The sequence below is a fragment of the Cebus imitator genome, unplaced genomic scaffold (genome assembly GCF_001604975.1).
Source record: "Cebus imitator isolate Cc_AM_T3 unplaced genomic scaffold, Cebus_imitator-1.0 Scaffold307, whole genome shotgun sequence".
Lineage (NCBI taxonomy): Eukaryota > Metazoa > Chordata > Mammalia > Primates > Cebidae > Cebus > Cebus imitator.
In genome coordinates this window covers 2,658,577-2,680,678 of record NW_016107622.1, presented here as the reverse complement: position 1 = coordinate 2,680,678, position 22,102 = coordinate 2,658,577, and the positions used below count along the sequence as shown (strand labels likewise).

The window sequence follows — 22,102 nt, the reverse complement described above, 5'->3', positions numbered from 1 at the left end:
TCATTATTGCTAGTGTATTTTATGCATGGCCCTAGACAATTCTTCCAATGTAACCCAGAGAAGGCAAAAGATTGGTCACCCCAGTCTAGCATCTCCATTTCCTTAGGAAACCATCCGATTGTGGTAAAGTTGACAAGCACAGAAAATCTTACTCTGCCACACAACACCCCCATCCCCATGCTACAGGGGACGTCCTGTGGGGCCCTGACCCAGCAAATTACAAAACCAAGATGAGTGCTTCAGGGTAAGAATGGGAGCCATGCCAATACTACCAAAGTTATTCCCTCCTAAATAATGAAACCCTATCTGCCATGGTAGAGAAACAAGCAAAAAGAGAAACAGCTTACTCCTAGATATAGAGAAATGCAGAATTTATGTCCTGCTGAAAGGAAATAACTGCAGACTCATTACACGGAGCCAAATCCTCCTTAATTTTCATATATTCACTAAACTTCATAGCCTGAAAATCCTGTTCAACCTTGCCATTTTACAAATAATAAAACTTAAGTCTCAGAGAAAAGAAATTATCTCCACAAGGCATTTCACACAAACTTGGAAATAGATTCCAGGTGGCCTGATTGCCAGGGAAATGTTTGAGATTCATAAAAATGAGAGGATCTATGACTTTTTTCTTGTTTTTGGTAGTCAAATATAACATGTAGAGTCTTAAAGTGAAGAAAAATGCTCATCTTTAATTCAGTACCTTTAAAACTTCTTTCACTATAACATACTTTTTCCACCAAACAGCTCATCAATATAAGGAAAACTGGTCTTTGTGGAATATATTTTGGGGGTTCACTAATCTTCTCTACTAAATATATTTTTGTGTGTGTGGAATATATTTTGGGGGTTCACTAATCTATTCTATCAAATTGTTATTTATTTGGTAGAATAACAATTTCCATACCTATATTTACTAGAATCATATATGAATAGCACATTATAATTTCCAGGTAATTACAGTTACATTTTGATTGTCCCATCCACAGCTAAGAAAAGTGTCTATCACATAGTAGAACCAATAAATATTTGTAGAATTAGTAAATATAATCCTCACAACAGCTGCATGAGACTAGGTTAAGACTAGGTTAAGTTTCACTGTTATTTTTATTTACAGATGAGAATATTAAGGCTTGGAAATGTTAAATGACTTCCTAAAGGTCACAGAGCCAGAAACTATGGAATTTGTGCTTAACTACAACTCTCCTGGCTTTGAAATCCCATGTTATATAAGTGTAACTTTACATCTTCTGAACAGATTCTTCAAGGATATCTTAGCCTATTTTTAACACTAAACACACTAACACTAAAAACCATAGTAAAGTACTGGCAGGAGTCTTAAACTATAATCTGTTCCCAGCAATCAAGGTAATACTGTAAATGTTTTTTAAGACTAAGATACTTGAACAACCATGAGATGAACTTAAATTAGAAAAAATGAAAAAGTACTCAATTGTAAAAGGCTAGTATATTTAATTTACCATGACCGTTTGGTTAGAAATTAAGAGCAAGAAACCACAACAGACAATAGTAATGAGAAAATAGAATGAAATTATTGAAACAGTTAATAATGAAAATGATATACCACAAATATGATCTCTATGGAATAAACAATACCTTGTTAAGGTATGCAAAATGTAGTTCTGTGCTTTAATGTCTAAAAATGTACTCAGCTGGCCGGGCACGGTGGCTCAAGCCTGTAATCCCAGCACTTTGGGAGGCTGAGGTGGGTGGATCACCTGAGGTCAAGAGTTCGAGACCAGTCTGGCTAACATGGTGAAACTCCATCTCTACTAAATATACAAAAAATTAGCCGGGTGTGGTGGCGGGCACCTGTAATCCCAGCTACTTGGGAGGCTGGGGCAGAGAGTCACTTGAACCTGGGAGGCGGAGGTTGCAGTGAGCCAAGATCACGCTACTGCACTCCACCCTGGGTGACAAGAATGAGACCTCATCTCAAAAAAAATAAAAGTACTTAGCTTTGCCATGAGTTCTGTTGTAGAGTCAACATTAATTTAGCTTTGGTAGGTTACCTGTCACCCGCTAGTTTTTACTGCCAAAAAGAAATCTGGAAACCTTATTATCCTTGAATGGAATTCAGATTTTTGAAATGTAATTTATATAAAAGAAATATGCCTAACTTTATATAAAATAAAATTCGGACCATCTACTATTAGACTGCTACACTGCACACAAATACCAACCTAATTTTTAACACCAGCCACAAAAAACATCCACTTTATTTATATTTCGTCTGGATTCTAATTTTGAGAAAACATTAAGTCACATATTGTCCTACTTGCTTAGAAATAATTTTAGCTAGTGACCCTTTTTCACTAAGACAATATAAACACTGTAGAAACTATTTATACCACTTCCTAAAGTCTGCTCTCAATGACCTGTTTTTAATATAAAAAAAGATTAAGACCATATAGACAATCACTATTTGGCAACCATCATAGTAATAGTTAATTCAGCTAAGAAACATCAACAGATGCTGAAACTAGAGGGGAAAAGTTTGATGAAGTATAATATGTTCAGAGAGTCTCAGAGAACCTCTTTCAAATCAAAATATTTAACAACCATAAATACAAATTAAATGTATTTATTAATTTCAAAGGTAAAAAGAAAAACTTTTTAATAATGACAGAACTAGCAGAGGACAGAACTTTAATCAAGGATCAAGATATGAGATATTAACAACATGGGCCAAATCAAAAACGAGTTTCACTTGAGAGAATGCCAAAAGAACAGCCCAATCCTTTTGGGATACTCCTGCCAAAAACACACAACCTAAATCTCATCATGAAGAAACATGAGACAAAAACAAACTGAGGCATGTTCAATAAAATAACTGACCTATAGTCTTTGTAATTTATCAGATACGAAAGTCAAAAGGTTCAGGAACTGTTCCAGTATCAAAAAGAAACATGACAACCAAATTGAATCCACATAAAACTCTTTTGAATAAAGGCAAAACTTGGTTATATAGAAAAATGTCCTTATTTGTAAAGAAAAAAAAAGACCATGGAATATTTGGGAGTAAATCAGCACCATATTGACAACTTATTCTCAAATAAATCAAACGGAAAAAAAGATCCTTTGTACAATTCTTGTAAAACAAAATAAAAACAGATAAACTTCAAGCTACAAAACTAGTATTATATATTTCTATCACCTTTGTCATGAGTTTCATTTTCTTCTGGGTTTGAAAGATTTTTGAACTAATCACGCCCTTTCGGTACTTTTTGTTTTTCTGGATTTGTAGGTTCCAGTGGGGTTGGGAGATTCTAAGATTCATGAAAAATTTTAAGAGTGTCATTGAGATGAGGAACCCAGACACTAATGGAAGGAAGGAATAAAATATATTAAGAAAAACTGGAACCTACCATTGTAAGAAATATCCTGTAGATGCACTCATTAACAGATGTGCAGGGAATTTAAAGTAAGTGCTTTCCCAGAAGATGACTGTTGCCAGAAAGGAGTGGTAAAGTATTTCACAATATGTAGTTTCAAGAACTGTTATTTTTCCCAGAAAACAAACCAGCCTAAAATCCCATATGCCACAGACAAAACTTGTTTTTAATTTTACTGTTTCTTTCATTTCTATATTGTAATAAGTCAAAATATATCAACTTTTTTAAAGAATAGGTATGCATATTTTAAGCAAGCAATGAAATATTAGCAATAGCTACAAGGACACTCTTGAATATACTATCAATTTATAGAACAGTTCCTTTAATATGAGTTACCTAAACTCGCCAGGAAGGATTCTCTTGGGGTGAGGGTGGAGAATGCAGATTAATAAAGAAATATAAATTCTAAAACAAAAAGGTGGCCCTTATCATCTGTTTTTAATAAATATTCTAATAACTTCTTATAAGCTTTGTAAGTACTACTTATGCAGAAAACAGTTAACACAGCAGGCCTGTGACTACTATTCCTACAAAGATCTGCTTACAAGGTTGGCCCTTGGCTGATGTCTAGGAACTTGGCTTTCAAGAAAACTCTCATTATTCCCTGAGAAGGGTGATTCACTCCACCTAATTGGTTTGTACAAAGAATATAGTTTATGCTGAACCCCTGCCTTCTTTCTGGGAGTCTAGAATTTTGGTACTTGCTAAAGCAGACGATGCCTACATGACTGACCCCAATAAAAACCCTGGACTCCAAGGCTTAGGTGAACCTCTCTGGTAGATAATATCTCACATATGTGGTAACAACACCTTGCTGGTGGAATTAAGCATATCCTGTGTGACTCCATAAGGAAATAACTCTAAGAAGCTTGAGCCTGGTTTCCTCCAGACTTCATGTGTCTTTTCCCTTTGCAGATTCTGCTTTATGCCTTTTTGCTATAATAAATCACAGCAGTGAATATGACTATATGCTGAGTCCTGTGAGTCTTCCTAGTAAATCATTAAACCTGGGGTGATTCTGAGAACTCCTGACACAATATTTTAATATATAAAATTACCTTCTACAGAGTTCCAAGTATTTAAAGTACAAGTATTTAGAGTTCCAAGTATTTAAAATACAATGTTATTTATATATTAACAATCTGCAACTGATAGCTTTGAGATGGAAAAGCTTAATGTAAATCCTGCATCATTCTCATTTACCAAACTGTTTTTTGGACAATTGAGATATGATACTGAGAAAATAATGTAACACTTTCTCAAATTTCAAATTTGCAATTTCAACTGCAAATATACCTAAATTGAAATTTTATTACCTGGTTGTTAGATACTATTTCTATAAGTATAAATATTTTTAATTCCCTAAAAATGAAAGGAAGTCCATCCTTATCCTCAAAACCAAACAAATCCAATGCAAACTCAAACAAAACAGTTTACTGTGCATTACAATTACGTGGTATTTAAAACTGATGCATTCTTACCATGTGGAGTGATTGTCTGTACAGGTTTAGTAGGGGACCTTACATTCCATATAGTCAAGGTGCCATCTGAATGACTGCAAATAAATTGTTTTCCTTCATGATGCCAAGCAACAGAGTGGATCGCCTATAGAAGGATGAAAAATACCATTTAAAAAATCTATTTAAATAGCAAACTATTTGCAAATGATCTCATAATCTATTAGTTTTCATTTTCCTAAGGTTAATATATGAAATTTACATTTCCATAATAATTTGGCCCTCTTGAAATACAAATGACATTTTATTTCTTCATATTAAGACTGTTTTAATTCTTTGTACTTACTTCGCTCCTTAAACCAGCATAAAGAAGGCATGATAGTGACATCTACTGACAAGTTCAGTTAAACAAAATGTTTTCTTTTTAGAATAAACAATACCTAAATATAAATTACCAAGTTATTACACCCAATGTCCCAATGGAAAAGTAGTTACGTTGACAAGATTAGAATAAAATGTGTTAATTAACCACAATCCTAAGAGGCAAAATGTAAATTTGGATTTAAGATAAATAAAAATGTTTCAGGTTGAGCTACAAGACATGTTCCCCATCTCTCACAGTAAATACTGAGGCCATTTTTAATCTGAGGGAACCCTCTTTTGATCAGAAATTTATTTTATACTTCTGGGTCACTTAAAAACTAACTGGAAAATATTTTTATATCACCAAAGTATGATATCCCTCATTTTTTGCCCTAGTATTATTTAAATTTTGGTATGTAAAAGAAATTTTATAAATCACTCTCCCATGTGTCCTTTGAATTATTTCTTTTCAACTCAAGTTGATACAATTTTAGTTCTTAACGGTCAACTAACAAGCTACCCTACTGGAATGCAATAAAGAGCGTAGCACAAAAACCATGTAACTGAAACTCAAAACTTCTGTTACATATAAAGCCAACATTTTCTATCACATCATTCATTTTTTGGTTTCTTTCTATACTTACAAATTTAAGCTATTATCAAATATCTTGTTATAAATCAGACGGATACAGATAATCAGCTACACTTCTAAATGCCAATATTTAACACAATTTTTTTATTCGAAGTACAGATGCTCTTCAATTTATGATGAAGTTATACCCTGATAAAACCATAAGTCAAAAATATTGTAAGTCAGAAATGCATTTAATGCTACCAACACAGCAGATGATTCCTTACTTACAATGGTTCAATATAATACTTTTTAGTTTTAAGATGGTACACAAGCAACATACATTCAGTAGAAACCATAATTTCACTCTAATTCCTAAGGAGCTCCTTGACTTAGGAAGGGGTTATGTCTTGATAAATCAAATGTAAAGTAAAAAAAATCATAAGTCAAAATATTGTAAGTCAGGGACCATCTGCATCTCTTACAAAATTCGAAATAAAATCTTAAAATAACAATAAACTGATACATGCATATGACATTTCAAAAGCTCAATTTTAAAATAAGAAATCCCTTAGTAGCCTTTATAGAACATGTGTAATGCTAAAAGCCTATTTAAATGTCTTTTTTTGAATTGATAAGGGAAATACAAGAGGTCTACAATGCTATCCAGAACACAGATAAAAACATCTTAATAGTATCATGCATATATATCATACATAAACATGTATCACATGTAGAGAATTATTTCTACTTTGCTAAAGAAAACAATTTGTATCTTTGTTGAAAAGTGCTTTCTATTTGTAAAATATTATTAATAATTAGGCATTCCAAAAACAAATACTATCTAATTACTGGAACCAGTGGTTCACAATTATTTTGGACAACAGAAACAAATAACAGAAAATACCCCACAAAAAAGCAAAGAAACAACCAAATAGGGACATGCAACAAACACACACTATTTCATTTATTTATTTATTATTTATTTATATTTTACTTTAATTTATGGGGTACACATGGAGATCTTGCAGGATTGTTACATAGGTATACACATGCCATGGTGGTTTGCTGCCTCCATCCCCCCGTCACATACGTTAGGTATTTCTCCTAATGTTATCCCTCCCCAATCTCCCCACCGCCTGCTATCCCTCCCCTAGTCCGCTACTCACCAACAGACCCCAGTGTGTGATGTTCCCCTCCTTGTGTCCATGTGTTCTCATTGTTCAACACCCACTTATGAGTGAGAACATGTGGTGTTTTGTTTTCTGTTCTTGTGTCAGTTTGCTGAGAATGACGGTTTCCAGATTCATCCAAGTCCCTGCAAAGGACATGAACTCATCCTTTTTATGGCTGCATAGTATTCCATGGTGTTTATGTGCCACATTTTCTTTATGAAGTCTATCACTGAGGGGCATTTGGGTTGGTTCCAAGTCTTTGCTATTGTACACTGTGCCACAATAGCTGTATACGTGCATGTGTATTTATAATAGAATGATTTATAATCCTTTCGGTGTATACCCAGTAATTGGATTGCTGGGTCAAATGGTTTTTCTAGTTCTAGATCCTTGAGGAATCACCACACTGTCTTCTACAATGGTTGAACTAATTTACACTCCCACCAACGGCATAAAAGCATTTCTTATTCTCCACATCCTCTAAAGCATCTGTTGTCTCCAGATTTTTTAATGATCGCCATTCTAACTGGCATGAGATGGTATCTCAATGTGGTTTTGATTTGCATTTCTCTAATGACCAGTGATGACGAGCACTTTTTCATGTTTGTTGGCCGCATAAATGTCTTCTTTTGCAAATTGTCTGTTCATATCCTTTGCCCACTTTTTGATGGGGTTGTTTTTTTCTTGTGTAGATTCTGGATATTAGCCCTTTGTCAGATAGGTAGATTGCAAAAAAATACTTTCCCATTCTGTTGGTTGCCAGTCACTCTAATGCTTGTTTCTTTTTGCTGTGCAAAAGCTCCTAGGTTTAATTAGGTCCCATTTGTCTATTTTGGCTTTTGTTGCCATTGCTTTTGGTGTTTTAGTCGTGAAGTCCTTGCATGTGCCTATGTCCTGATTGGTACTGCCAAAATTTCTTCCAGGGTTTTTATGGTGTTAGGTCTTATGGTTACATCTTTAATCCATCTGGAATTAATTTTTGTATAAGATGTAAGAAAGGGGTCCAGTTTCAGCTTTTTAAACATGGCTAGCCAGTTTTTCCAACACCATTTATTAAATAGGGAATCCTTTCCTCACTGCTTGTTGTTAGGTTTGTCAAAGATCAGATAGTTGTAGATGTGTGGCATTACTTCTGAGGCCTCTGTTCTGTCCCATTGGTCTAAATCTCTGTTTTGATTACTGTAGCCTTGTACTATAGTTTGAAGTCAGGTAGTGTGATACCTATAGCTTTGTTCTTTTTGCTTATGATTGTCTTGTCTATGTGGGCTCTTTTTTGGTTCCATATGAAGTTTAAGGTGGTTTTTTCCAGTTCTGTGAAGAAAGTCAATGGTAGCTTGATGGGGATTGTGTTGAATCTTGGGCTGTATGGCCATTTTCATAATACTGATTCTTCCTAACCATAAGCATGGAATGTTTTTCCATCTGTTTGTGTCCTCTCTTATTTCCTTGCACAGTGGTTTGTAGTTCTCCTTGAAGAGGTCCTTCACATCCTTTGTTAGTTGTATTCCTAGATATTTTATTCTCTTTGTAGCAACTGTGAATGATGAGCAACCACTCATGATTTGGCTGTTTGTCTATTATTGCTATATAGGAATGCTTGTGATTTTTGTACATTGATTTTGTATCCTGAGACTTTGCTGAAGTTGCTTATCATCTTGAGATTTTGGCCTGAGATGATGAGGTCTTTTAAATATACAATCATGTCACTTGCAAATAGAGACAATTTGACTTTCTATTTTCTTAACTGAATATCCTTTATTTCTTTTTCTTGCCTGATTGCTCTGGCCAGAACTTCCAATACTATGTTGAATAGGAATGGTGAGAGAGGGTACCTTGTCTAGTGCCAGTTTTCAAAGGGAATGTTTCCAGTTTTTGCCCATTTGGTATATTGGTGGGTTTGTCATAAATAGCTTTTATTATTTTGAGATACGTCCCATTGATACCTAGTTTAAGAGGTTTTTTTTTTTTTTTTTAGCATGAAGGGCTGTTGAATTTTGTCAAAGGCCTTCTCTGTATCTACTGAGATAACCAAGTGGTTTTTGTCTTTGGTTCTGTTTATGTGATGGATTATGTTTATAGACTTGCGTATGTTGAACCAGATTTGCATCCCTGGGATGAAGCCTAATTGATTGTGATGGATAAACTTTTTGATGTGCTGTTGCATTCGGTTTGCCAGTATTTTATTGAAGATTTTGCATTGATGTTCATCATGGATAACAGCCTGAAATTTTCTTTCTTAGTTGTGTCTCTGCCAGGTTTTAGTATCAGGATTATATTGGTTTCATAAAATGAGTTAGGGAGGATTCCCTCCTTTTGTATTGTTGGAATAGTTTCAGAAGGAATGGTACCAGCTCCATTTGTATGTCTGGTAGAATCTGGCTTGAACCTGTCTGGACCTGGACTTTTTTGGTTGGTAGGCTATTAATTGCTGCCTCAATTTCAGATCTTATTACTGGTCTATTCAGGGATTCAACTTCTTCCTGGTTTAGTCTTAGGAGGGTGCAATTGTCCAGGAAGTTACCGATTTCTTCTAGGGTTACTAGTTTATGTGCATAGAGTTGTTTGTAGTTATCTCTGACGGCAGTTTGTATTTCTGTGGAATCATTGGTGATATTCCCTTTATCGTTTTTTATTGTATGTATTTTATTCTTCTCTCTTTTCTTTTTTATTAATCTGGCTAGCGGTCTATTTTGTTGATCTTTACAAAAAACCAGCTCCTGGATTTATTGATTTTTTTGAAGGGTTTTTTGTGTCTCTTATCTCCTTCAGTTCTTCTCTCGTCTTAGTTATTTCCTGTCTTTCAACAGCTTTTGAATTTGTTTGATCTTGCTACTCTAGCTCTTTTAATTGTGACAATAGGGTGTCGATTTCAGATCTTTCCTCGATTCTCATGTGGGTATTTATTGCTATAAATTTCCCTCTAGACACTGCTTTAAATGCATCCCATAGATTCTGGTATGTTGTACCTTCATTCTCATTGGTTTTGAAGAACATCTTTATTTCTGCCTTCATTTCATTATTTATCCAGTAGTCATTCAGGAGCAGGTTGTTCAGCTTGCATGTAGCTGTGCAGTTTTGAGTGAGTTTCTTAGTCCTTAGTTCTAATTTGATTGCACAGTGGTCTGAGAGACTGGTTGTTATGATTTCTGTTCTTTCGCATTTGCTGAGGAGTGATTTACTTCCAATTATGTGGTCAATTTTAGAATAAGTGCAATGTGGTGCTGAGAAGAATATATATTCTGTGGATTTGGGGTGGAGAGTTTTATAGATGTCTATTAGGTCCACTTGGTCCAGATTTGAGTTCAAGTCCTGGATATCCTTGTTAATTTTCTGTCTCATTGATCTAACATTGACAGTGGAGCGTTAAAGTCTCCCATTATTATTGTGTGGGAGTCGAAGTCTCTTTGTAGGTTAAGAACTTGCTTTATGTATCTGGGTGCTCCTGTATTGGGTGCATATATATTTAGCATAGTTAGCTCTTCTTGTTGCATTGATCATTTTACCATTATGTATTGCCCTTCTTTGTCTTTTTTGATCCTTGTTGGTTTAAAGTCCATTTTATCAGAAACTAGGACTGCAACTCCTGCTTTTCTTTGCTCTCTGTTTGCTTGGCAAATCTTCCTCCATCCCTTTATTTTAAGTCTACATGTGTCTTTACATGTGAGACGGGTCTTCTGAATACAACACACCAATCAAATTTGACTTTTTATCCAATTTGCCAGTCTGTCTTTTTATTGTGGCATTAAGCTCATTTACATTTAAGGTTAGTATTATTCTGTGTGAATTTTATCCTGCCATTTGATATTAGCTAGTTGTTTTGCCCATTAGTTGATGCAGTTTCTTCACTGTGTTGATGGTCTTTACCATTTGGTACGTTTTTGCAGTGGCTGGTACTGGTTGTTACTTTCCTTGTTTAGTGCTTCCTTCAGGAGTTCTTGTAAGGCAGGTCTGGTAGTGATGAAATATCTCAGCCAACTGCTTGTCCATAAAGGATTTTATTTCTCCTTCACTTATGAAACTTAGTTTGGCTGGATATGAAATTCTGGGTTGAAAGCTCTTTTCTTTAAGAAAGTTGAATATTGACCCCCACTCTCTTCTGGCCTATAGGGTTTCTGCTCAGAGATCCGCTGTGAGTCTATATGGAACATGTGTCCCAGTCTTCATCATCTGTGGAATCTTCTGAGTCCTCATCTTCATCATCTATCTTTGTGAGAAACTTGTGACTCTCCCCAGAAGAAAGATCTGATTTAGTCTTAAGAAAGTTGCAGCATTGACTTCGTCCTCACCCTCATCCTCATCTGAAGAAACTTCTGAGTCCTCCTCATTCTTCTCAGCCTCTTCATCCCCAGACTACTCAGAGTTCTGCTTATAGCTTGTGATATGGGACTTGAAATCATGGCTGTATTTTCAGATCTTCTGGCGCAAGGTGCTCAGAGCCTTGCATTGTTCTTGTTCATCGTCCCTTCTTTATCTTCCCAAAGCTCATTAAGACAGTCCTCGAAGTCAGCCAGGATACGGATATAGAACTGGGGCACATCTTTGCCCACAATGCTCTTGGCCTTCTCATGTGATTTTCCCAAAAGCTCAACCTCTTCCAGGCACTTGGTGACATCACGAATCTTCATGGCATTACGGATAATCTGGATAAGGTTGGTAAACTACTCAAACCTCTTGTCCTTGGCACTTCAGACAACTCTCTTGGCATCTTCTTCATCCTCACTCAGCAACAATGGCTGTTTGCTGTACTTGCTTCCCACAGGTTTGGTGATGAGCTCCACCCCAGACAGGGATGACTTGGCCTCGCTGTCCGAACCAGCAGTGAAAAACCGTGACATGGCGATGGTATGGAGGTGATATGGCCGGCTCAGCCAGACCAGCTGAGGTCTCGAGTCACGCCACAGAGCCAGGACAGTGGAAATGTCCACACACACTATTTCTTTATACAATTTTCCATATGCAAATCCAACTTGATACAAGATGTATTTTCTAATACTCTAATACTAAATATATATGTAGAACATATGTAGTATTACAAGTATTAAAAGTATGTATACAGTGTCTACCATATATAAATTATACATATATAATTTATATTTCACATATAAATTATACATGTATAAAACATGCAATTTATACTTTTTCTTTAGTCTTGAGAAAATAACACACAAATTTACAAAAACAAAGTGGGAACATCAAATCTCACCAGCAAATCTGGCACATGCTCAAAATCAGAAGCAAGGTGGGTTAGGAGAAAATCTGAATAATTCATGGGAAAACATATGAGATATCATGTAGGAAACATAAACTGGGGATTAATACATTTTGTGTGTAAATTGGCTTATCTGTTTTTCAAAGGAGAAGATATAAAATTTCCAGGTGATTAAGAATATTCACTTGTTTAAAAAAAAACCCTGAAAATTACAGATACATATGAATAAGAGGACTATCTTAAAAAGAGAAATAAAGGACAGATGAATGGAAAATAGAACACAATAAATAAAAGACATATAAAAGTCATGAAGGAACAAGATGAATTCAGTGCAGAGAAAAAAAGTGAAGACAGAATGAACACAGATGATACAGTTGTTCGCGTAAGTCACAAAGCAACAGTACATGCAATTCTAAAAGCTCTTTAAAAGATGCAGTATATGAAAAAATCATAATTATAACAAGGCTAATGAAGAAGTAATTAAGAGTTTGACATTGGTATTTTCATTTTTGATAAAATTCAAGGAAAAACAAAAGCACTGTGACACATTTTTCAAAAGGAGTAATATTTAATTATTAAGTTTGGCAAAAGTAGCACCTATGATGCTTCTGCTATTCTTATCAGAAAAGAGGGCCTCTTGTAGAATAATTTTCTAGGAAGACAAAACAGGCTACTAGCTTACCTATCAAATTTTACATTCACTATCTCAAAATAGTATGGAAACTGAATGAATTCTTTACTTACTGGTTTTGCAAACTAATCAGTATTTTAGAATCATTTCACAGTAAATGTATATATTAATAAATCCTAATCCAGCTCTTACATTACATTACATATACACTAATTTTTTTAACAGAATCATACCAAAAATTATTTCTTTTCTCATAGAAGATATTAACATTCTATTCAAAAGCTGCATTAATTCCCAATGTAACTATTATTGTCGAAGCCCTTAGAAAAATGCCAAAAAAAGACAAAAGGAAATGTATAACATAGGCTTTCATTTTAAATTATAACATTTACAAATACATGAAAATACTGAAAATACTCTGTAGTTTTATTATTCTCATATAATCAAATAAAGTACATGCTTATAGCACAAATAATTTCTTACATATATAAATAATACATTAAATTGCACAGTTTTTGTCCTAGTATTTTAAACTTGTAAACTTTTCAATATTAGTGCCACCACAGAAGGGAGACAACCATAATACTATATAATAAGATAATTATTTAATCATACATTCTGTAAGATAGTTGATAAAATTATTACACATTGGACAATAAATGATTTATAGCTTTTTTCCCTCTCTCTCTAAAGATTATAAACAGTTATAAACTGAAAGCATGGCCCTTTCCACTAAAAATAACCTCCCCCAACCCCAGTGCACTCCAGCCTGGGCAACAGAGTGAGACTGCCTCTAAAGAATGAATGAATGAATGAATGAATTACATACATAATCCAAGTGGAACTTTCTTCAATTATTTTGAAAATGTGATCAAATTATTCATTCTTTTCAGTATGGTTTTACCTTTGGGAAAGAGTGTGTGTGTGTGTGTGTGTGTGTGTGTGTGTGTGTGCGCGCGCGCGCGCGTGTGCGCACGTGCATGTGTATGTTTGTAAAAATAAGCTGCCTTAAAAGCACCAGTCTAAAAATGGGAGGGAAAAAAACCCTTAAGAGAATAAATGCTTACATTAATATATGTAGTACAAAACAATAATTCATTTAAAGCTGTTATGATTCCAGTGCTGTGAGTTGCAAACATATTATTTCAACATTCTTTTATAAAAGGCTTCTTATGGTCTTGAGACTTACATGTACCCATAGAGCTAGCAAAGCACAAACTATTTTTTTTGTCATATTTTACTCCCAGTATTTCTCATGCTTCTCAATCAACCAGGAAAAACCAACATGAAACCAAAATACAAAAGCCACTGATAGATGACCCTAGACATATGACAAAGAATAATCATAAAATAAACAAGTTCATAAGTATTCATTTATTGTCTTAAAATATCAGTAATACTGCATTTCTTTCCTGCCACACCGATTACTAGAAAAGGAATATTGATTTGATACTTTACTTTTAGAAACAGAGTACTGCTCTGTCACCAGGGTTGCAATGCAGTGTCGTGATCATAGCTCACTGCAGCCTTGAACTCTGGGGCTTAACTCATCCTCCCACTTCAGCCTCTTAAGTAGCTAGGACTACAGGTGCCTGCCACCAGGTCTAACTAATTTTTTTTTAACTTTTTGTAGAGACAAGGTCTTGCTATGTTGCCCATGCCAATCTCAATCTCCTGGCCTCAAGCGATCCTCCTGCCTCTGGCCTCTCAAAGCACTGGGATTACAGACATGTGCCATTGCACCTGGCCAATACTTGATATTTTAATACATTTTAGCCTAAAAAAAAGTAAAATGTCCATTAAAAAGATAAAAGTTTATATAGATGAAATATCATCTGTAGAAAATACCTGAAAAATATTAAGAATACTATCCAAGTATACTCAAAATCTGTCAGTGAGACACAATCAGGCGAGTGTAGAGTTTGTCAGTTAGAGAAATAATAACTATGGTTACAAAGCGACAAAAGCGCAAGGGCGCCAAGATATATTTCTGTTCCCATTACTCCCACCCATCTTAATCACCCCCAAGACCAGATGAACAATTAAAACTGCACTGAGAAGAACTTTAATTATATTAGAATGTTCTAAATTGATATCACATCATTTAATATTGTTGTGCTTGTGTAATAAAGATAAATTTGACTACAATAATATATCATTGAATAGAACATAAATATTTGGGGAGGGGAAAGGTAGTACTTTGTCAAAATCTTAAATTTTTTACTCTCACTAGTGAGGAAGAATTATACCTATAATAATTTCTTGAATGTCCAAAATTGTACACCTGGCAAAAACAACCCTGAGAATCAAATTCACTGATGGGATAGCATCAATTCATGGAAACAAACCCAGAAATTTTCACTCAGTTTACATTAAAACAAGTTAGCTTAGAAGTTAGAATTTACACCTAACTTAATGCCACTGTTGTTTAAAATGCATGATTTTGATTTTGTATATTAATATGTGTTAAGCATAACTTTTATGACTTAGTCATCTGTGTTCATGAAGGATATTGGTCTGCAGTCTCCTTACAATTTAGTTTCTAGTTTCGTTGAAAGGGCAATGCTTGCCTCATAAAGTGAGTTGCAAAGTGTGCCCTTCTCTTCTATTTTTAAGAAGAGTCTAAGTACAACTGGTATTATTTGGTAAAATTCATCAGTAAGCTTTCTGAGCCTGGTGTGATTGTGGGAAACATTTTCATTACAACTTCGATCCTTTAATAATTACAGAGCTACTTAATTATTTCTTTCAGAGGAGGCTTTGGTACTTCCAAGAAATTTGTGACATTTCAAGGAAATTCTCCAATTTATCTAAATTGCTGGACTTACTGGCATTACATACATTTTCCTTATCAGCCCCTCTGTATTTCTATAGAAACTGGAATGATATCCACTTTTTCACCTCTACAACAGGTAATCTGTGTCTTTTTGTCTTTTTTTACACCACTCGGACTGTATGTTTATCAATTTTATTGATCTTCACAAAAATCCAGCTTTTAATTTTATCAGTTTTCTGTTTTTCTGTAATCTATTTCACTGATTTCAGCTCTTTATTATTTCAGTTTTTCAGCTTACTATAGATTTAATCTGCTCTTTTTTTTTTTTTTTTTTTTTCTTATTTCTTGTGGTGAAAGCTGAGGCCACTTGCTTGGAACCTTTCTTGTTTTCCTAATACAAAGCATTTAATGCTATAATGGATCATTTAGCTGCATCCCACAGAACTTGATATATCTTTTTTTTCAGTTCAAAAATCCTTTGTTTAAATAAAGCAAGAAGGTAAACTAGTTCCTGTGACTCCATAATGGCTCAAGCCAAGGTCACTATTTAAAATTATAATAAGCAAAACCAAACAAGAGAATTTTTAAAATTCTGCTTTCATCTGTAGATCACAACTACAGATCACAACTACAGAGAAATGATAGGAACTCTTTATTCAAAATATGCTTGTTTGATTTAATTTGAAGATCCTGACTAGTGAGCAGCAAAAAGCATACAATCATAAAAACAAAGGGAATTCCCTCTCAGTAATGTCTAGAAAGATAATATACAAATACATGCAAAGTATTCAATGTTGCTATAATTACTCAGTGTGCTCTGATGTTTGAGTAACTGAACACATGAATATGATTAAGATTATCATGTATTTTATCTTAATCACTTACACATTTCCTAGATATAGCTCTATTCACTGAATTGGAAACCACCAACACTCCTGGTACTTAAATTATGGCCACCAGACACTGCACTGAAAGAACTCATAGTTCCATAGAAAAGTACCCTATTCTAAATTTGGTTCAGAAATACACAAGATTAGTAGGGAGGAGGTGCACTGACCAAAGATAAGATAATGTGAAAAGCAACAACAATAACTTCAAAGGAATGAAGTACATCAAATACGTTTAAGTTGTTGAGCACACAGTGAAAATAAAAGTAAGAATAAATTGGTCACCATGGAAGCTATTAGAGAACAACCCCTTAAAATGAATACTAAAATAAGGAGAAAGAATCACATATTTATCCTGCCTATTGTATAAACAAATAGCAGATAAGAGGAAGTTTCTCTTTACTGACCGGACCTACATAATAAGTACAGAAGGAAAGACAAGAGTTAGAATGTCTCCTATTTTGCAACTACTATATAGTAACAGATCTCGGCCTTAACCACCACTGGCTTCCAATATCTGAAACAGACATTAAATTCCACCAGCTAAATGAGTAACAGTATCATCTATGAAGTAGTCTTGCTAAAAATGAAAAATAAACCTGCATTTGATCAAGCCTCAGTAAATTATCCAATTTATAGGAAATCTGAGGACAAGAAAAACCAAATGTTAAAGACAATGCGGATGCAGCCAGAAAACGCCAGCATCCAGAAGATTCCATCTTCAACAAATAAATGCCAAAAAAGGAGAGGTAAGGCAAAGAAGGGAAGTAAGGAGCAAAAGGAGAGAAAAGACTTATCTATCAATCACAATTAATCCTTACTGGATCTTAAAGCAAACAGACATACACTATGGAATATTATGCAGTCATCAAAAACGATGAGTTTGGGTCCTCTGTAGGGACATGGATGACTGGAAACCATCATTCTCAGCAAACTGACAGAAGAGCAGAAGATCAAACACCGCATGTTCTCACTCACAGGCGGGTGTTGAACAATGAGAACACATGGACACAGGGAGGGGAGCACTACACACTGGGGTCAGTTAGGGGGAAATAGGGGAGGGACGGTGGGGAGGGGGGAGCTGGGGAGAGATAGCAAGGGGAGAAATGCCAGATGTAGGTGATGGAGAGGAAGGCAGCAAATCACACTGCCACATGTGTGCCTATGCAACAATTTTGCATGTTCTTCACATGTACCCCAAAACCTAAAATGCAATAAAATAAATAAATGGGAAAAAAAATAATAAATAAATAAATAAATAATGTCTGTAGTATACTATCATTCGTACAAAAGAATAAACAGAATATATTTATGAATTTGCTTGTAAATGCACATAATCCCTCTGGAAGAACATGAGAAAAACTAGTATCATGGTACCTGCAAGGAAACTAGATCACCAAATGGCAGGTAGGAAGAAGATTTTTGTATCTTTTGAATTGTGTGAATATATTCTCTATTGTAAAAAATAAACCGTGTTATTGCAATTACAAAGCTTGCCTAAACTAAAATTACCAATTAAATTTTTAGAGAAACTGCTTAATATTAGAGAAGTGACATAGCTTTTACTAGCATAAATATTACCTCATCATATGTGTATCTGTAGTCAGCCTTCTTTGATTTGAGGTCCCATAAAACTACTGTTCCAGATTCAAAGCCAATCAAAAGCTGTGATAAAAGAAAAAGCCACATTACCTAGGAATAATATCAATTATAAAACATTTACCTGCTGACAATGAAAGTAACTACTACCATTCAAATGCTTTGAGTAGAAATGTACAATATAAACAAACGTCTGTATTGCTAATTAGTAATCACACAGATGACAAATGAGAACATTGCATGGCATATTTATATGTCTTTGATGATTAGGGACTCAAGATACAACTGACTTCTGAAAACAAAAACAGTACCATTTTGAAGTCTTAACTGTACATCTTCACTAATATAACAGATTTTAATAAATTACTATGAAATATTAACATTTGTATGTATTTTATGTTTATAAACTTTTCAAATTTGACACACTATCAGGCAATCTCCTCTACTCCATCTATATATTGATAATTTCCAAATCATATTCAGCCTACATCCCTCTCATGAGATTCAGACACATAATTCCAGTGGCCACATCTCCATTTTTCTACACAAGAGCCTCAAAGTAAATGTGCCCAAAATGGAATTAGCTATATTCTTCTCTACTCTGCTTCTCTGGATTTCCCTGTTGCAGTGTCTCTCACTACTCCTTACCACGTTTATTCAATGGCACCGGCTAGAAACCTAGGGGTCATTCTTAACTCTAGTCTCTCCCCCAGTAGGTAAAATCACCATGTAAATTTAAATTACATTATATTATCCAATTTACTTCTCTCCACTTCTAGTGCCTCTTCCCTGGTTCAAGACACAAAGATTCCTTTTCCGGTCTCTCTGACTCCAGTCTTGCTCCTATTTTATCCCATTTCATATTGTAGCTACAGTAACAGTTCTAAAATACAAAACGAATGGGGAAATGTATGCTTCTATTTAAAACTTTTAAATGCCACACCATTATTTTTAGGATAAGTTGTAAACTCAGTAATATAACAAGATCCGTCATGGTTTGACCTCTGTTTACCTCTCCAGCTCCATCCCTTATCTCACCATGGCCACTCAATACATTACAGTATATTCTTAAGTTCATGCTCTCTCTTATCTTTGAGCCTTTGTACATGCTGCCTCCCTACCTGAGCCACTCCATTTGAATGTCATCCTTTTTGTCTGACTGGTTCTACTCATCTCTCAGATGTCATTTTAGTGATCATTTCTTCTGGGAAGCCTTCCCCAACCTACCACATGTTAAGTCAATACCCTTCCTATGTGCTCCAATAACACTCTGTACTTTTTTTTTTTTTTTTAATCTGAAGGATCACCACAAAATATAATAATGAAATTTTCTTTATTTGAATTATTGTGCAGTCTGTAAAACTGGCATATCTGGGCAAGGATTAGTTTTATCTTGTTTACCACAATACCTCTAACATAACACACAGGGCCAGATATGTTATAAATCCTTAAGTATTATGAATGCATCCATTTCAAAATGGAATGCCTCTTCCTGCCTCACAAACTATGTACACTACCCATAGTACTTCTGCTGCCCCCAGCCCCTACCCTCAGTATTTTCCAAATCTCAGTTTGACATTTTCTCTGCTTAAAACATCCTCCCCTTTCATTCAATAAGCAATCTTCTATTAATATTTTTAGTCTAAATTCAGTGTTACTTCCTAGTTATGTCTATCTAGTTTCTCTAGACAAATTAAGATGTTCCCTTTCTTAAGCTAGAACCATGCATTTTCATATATACTTCCTAATACAATACGCACAATAAATATTTGTTTAATAATTACAGAAATGATTAGTTTATATCTGTTTGGGTAATCTGGGGATATGAACCAAATTTTGGCAGACCCAATAATTTTAATAAGACAAATTTAGAAGATATCAGAGTACAGGGGCAGCTGGAGGGGCTATTGAAACTAACAAAATAAGTTTTCCTACTTTAGTACAGAATAGTCAATTTTTCTAACCTTATCTCTTATTTCCTAGGCAATCTGAGATACATACATCTTCTGGAAAAAAAAATGATATTTGTTTCCTCTCTTTTCCCAGGCTTTTCAAGTATCTTGGACATGTGATATAGCATTGGAGAAAAGAGGAACTTCAGGAATAAGGAAAGAGAAGAAAAGAATAAAACTTAAGAGTTGATGTACACTGCAAATGGCACTGCTTAGGACCCAAGTAACCTAAATTCTAGTATTAAATCTGCCACTTAATAGCCATATAACTTTAAGGAAATAATTTTATCTATCCAGACCATAACAGCTTAAGAGAGTTAAACTTTAACCTCTCTAGCTAGATGTAGTATTCTAAGGATATTAGAAATATGTGACAACAGGTTAGTTTTATGACCATAATCTTCTAGCTTTTCAATGCCTTTCTCTACAAAATCAAGAGAACAATAAAATTTTAAAATAGAAAACTAAAGATAGAGTACTTAATTAAAGAGTACTTAATTAAACTTGGAAAATTCTTCAATGCTTATTCCTACTAGGATCTTTTATAACCCACAGAGATGTTAGTTTATATACTAATGACAAATTGCCCTCTAAATTTTCCTTACAAAAAGCATTAGTGGGTACACGGAACATGAATACATCTCTCTACAACATATAAATGGTAAGAAAGTGTAGTGTAATAGAGAGTACTCCTGGGTTGAAATTCAAGAAATCAGTCTTCAAATCCCAGATCGACCACAGTCTAGTTCTGTATCTATAGAACACATAATGTCACTACATCTCGGCTTTATCATCCGTAAGGTAAGGGAAATTTGTAAATTAAAAATTGTTGAAAGGATCCAATAAGTTGTGTATATAATGTGACCAGTAAAGTGCCTGACACATAGAATTAAATAAATGGTAACTATTCCTATCATAAAGTAATTTGACACTCATGTCTAGCCATCCTTGGCCAAGACCGTCACTAAATGTGGCAGTATACACCTATAAGGTTAGCACTGAAGGAACTTGCCCTATCACCTTACATCATTTTTCAATGACAAAATGTCTAGATCTTTGCAAACAGGAAAAGTCTACAAGAAATCAAAGTTTATAAAATATAGTTCATTTTAGCATCCTAATATTTTTTAAATTATATATATATAACTTATTTACATCATCCTCCTTATGGAATGAATTATATATATAATTCATATAAATGTATATTGAGTAGTTGGTATTTTTATCATAAGTTAGATGCTATGGAAACTAGAAACCTGTATAAATATTACCTTTGTGCTCAAGGAGTCTTTCAGATTCAGGGGAGCTGAGATATGCACACATTTCTAATACAAAGCATTATGTGATAAATACCATAAATTTTCATAACTAAAGTACTAATAAATGTGAAAGAAAGAAAAAGCATTTTCTGTCTGGGTTATTATGGAAGACATCAAAAAAGAACAAAAGAAAAATATTTAATCTAGGCCTTAAAGGGTGGGTAGGATTTCAACAGAGAGGTGGGAGAGAATTCCATATAGAAGGACTCACATAAACAAAGGTATGAAAACATCAAAGAGCAGTTCATAACTGAAAATATAACTATTTGCTTCAGCACAGCATTCAGGTAAATATATCCTGAATAATAAGGAAATCTAGGACTTTATTTTAAGAAAAGCTGATTTTATTTGTTAGATACTATAGACTCACTGAAAGCTTTGAAACAAAAGAAGATTAAGATTAAAATGGCACTCTAGGCCAGACACAGTGGCTCGTGCTTGTAATCTCAGCAGTCTGGGAGGTCAAGGCAGGAGGATCACTTGAGCTCAGGTGTTCAAGACTGGATTGGGCAACATAGTGGGACTTTTAGAAAATAAAAAAAAAAAAAAGGAAAGAAAGAAAAAAGGAAAGAAAAGAAAAGAAGCACAGGAAGAATTAAAATAACTTGATGATCAATTCAAGGTGGAAAGGAAGTTTTCAATTCTCCTACCATGCCACCCATCCAAAGGCTTGGTTTTTAAATAAATATCTTGTATAAAAATTAAATAAAGATCTAGGTTACTTTATACTTGCTTTATGTAAAGTTT

At 34.4% G+C, this 22,102-nt stretch overlaps 1 protein-coding gene across 2 annotated transcripts in view; it reads right to left on the bottom strand.

Annotated features, from left to right (window-relative positions):
• The window catches only part of LOC108285812 (syntaxin-binding protein 5), a 127,504-nt gene that overhangs the window by 48,253 nt on the left and 57,149 nt on the right, over positions 1–22,102 (bottom strand). For both annotated transcript variants that reach the window (XM_037729498.1, XM_017503254.2), the window contains exons 7-8: positions 18,067–18,150; positions 4,898–5,021 (exon numbers count right to left, since the gene is read on the bottom strand). In XM_037729498.1, coding sequence (XP_037585426.1) covers positions 4,898–5,021; positions 18,067–18,150 — 208 coding nt within the window. The remainder of the gene's footprint in view (positions 1–4,897; positions 5,022–18,066; positions 18,151–22,102) is intronic.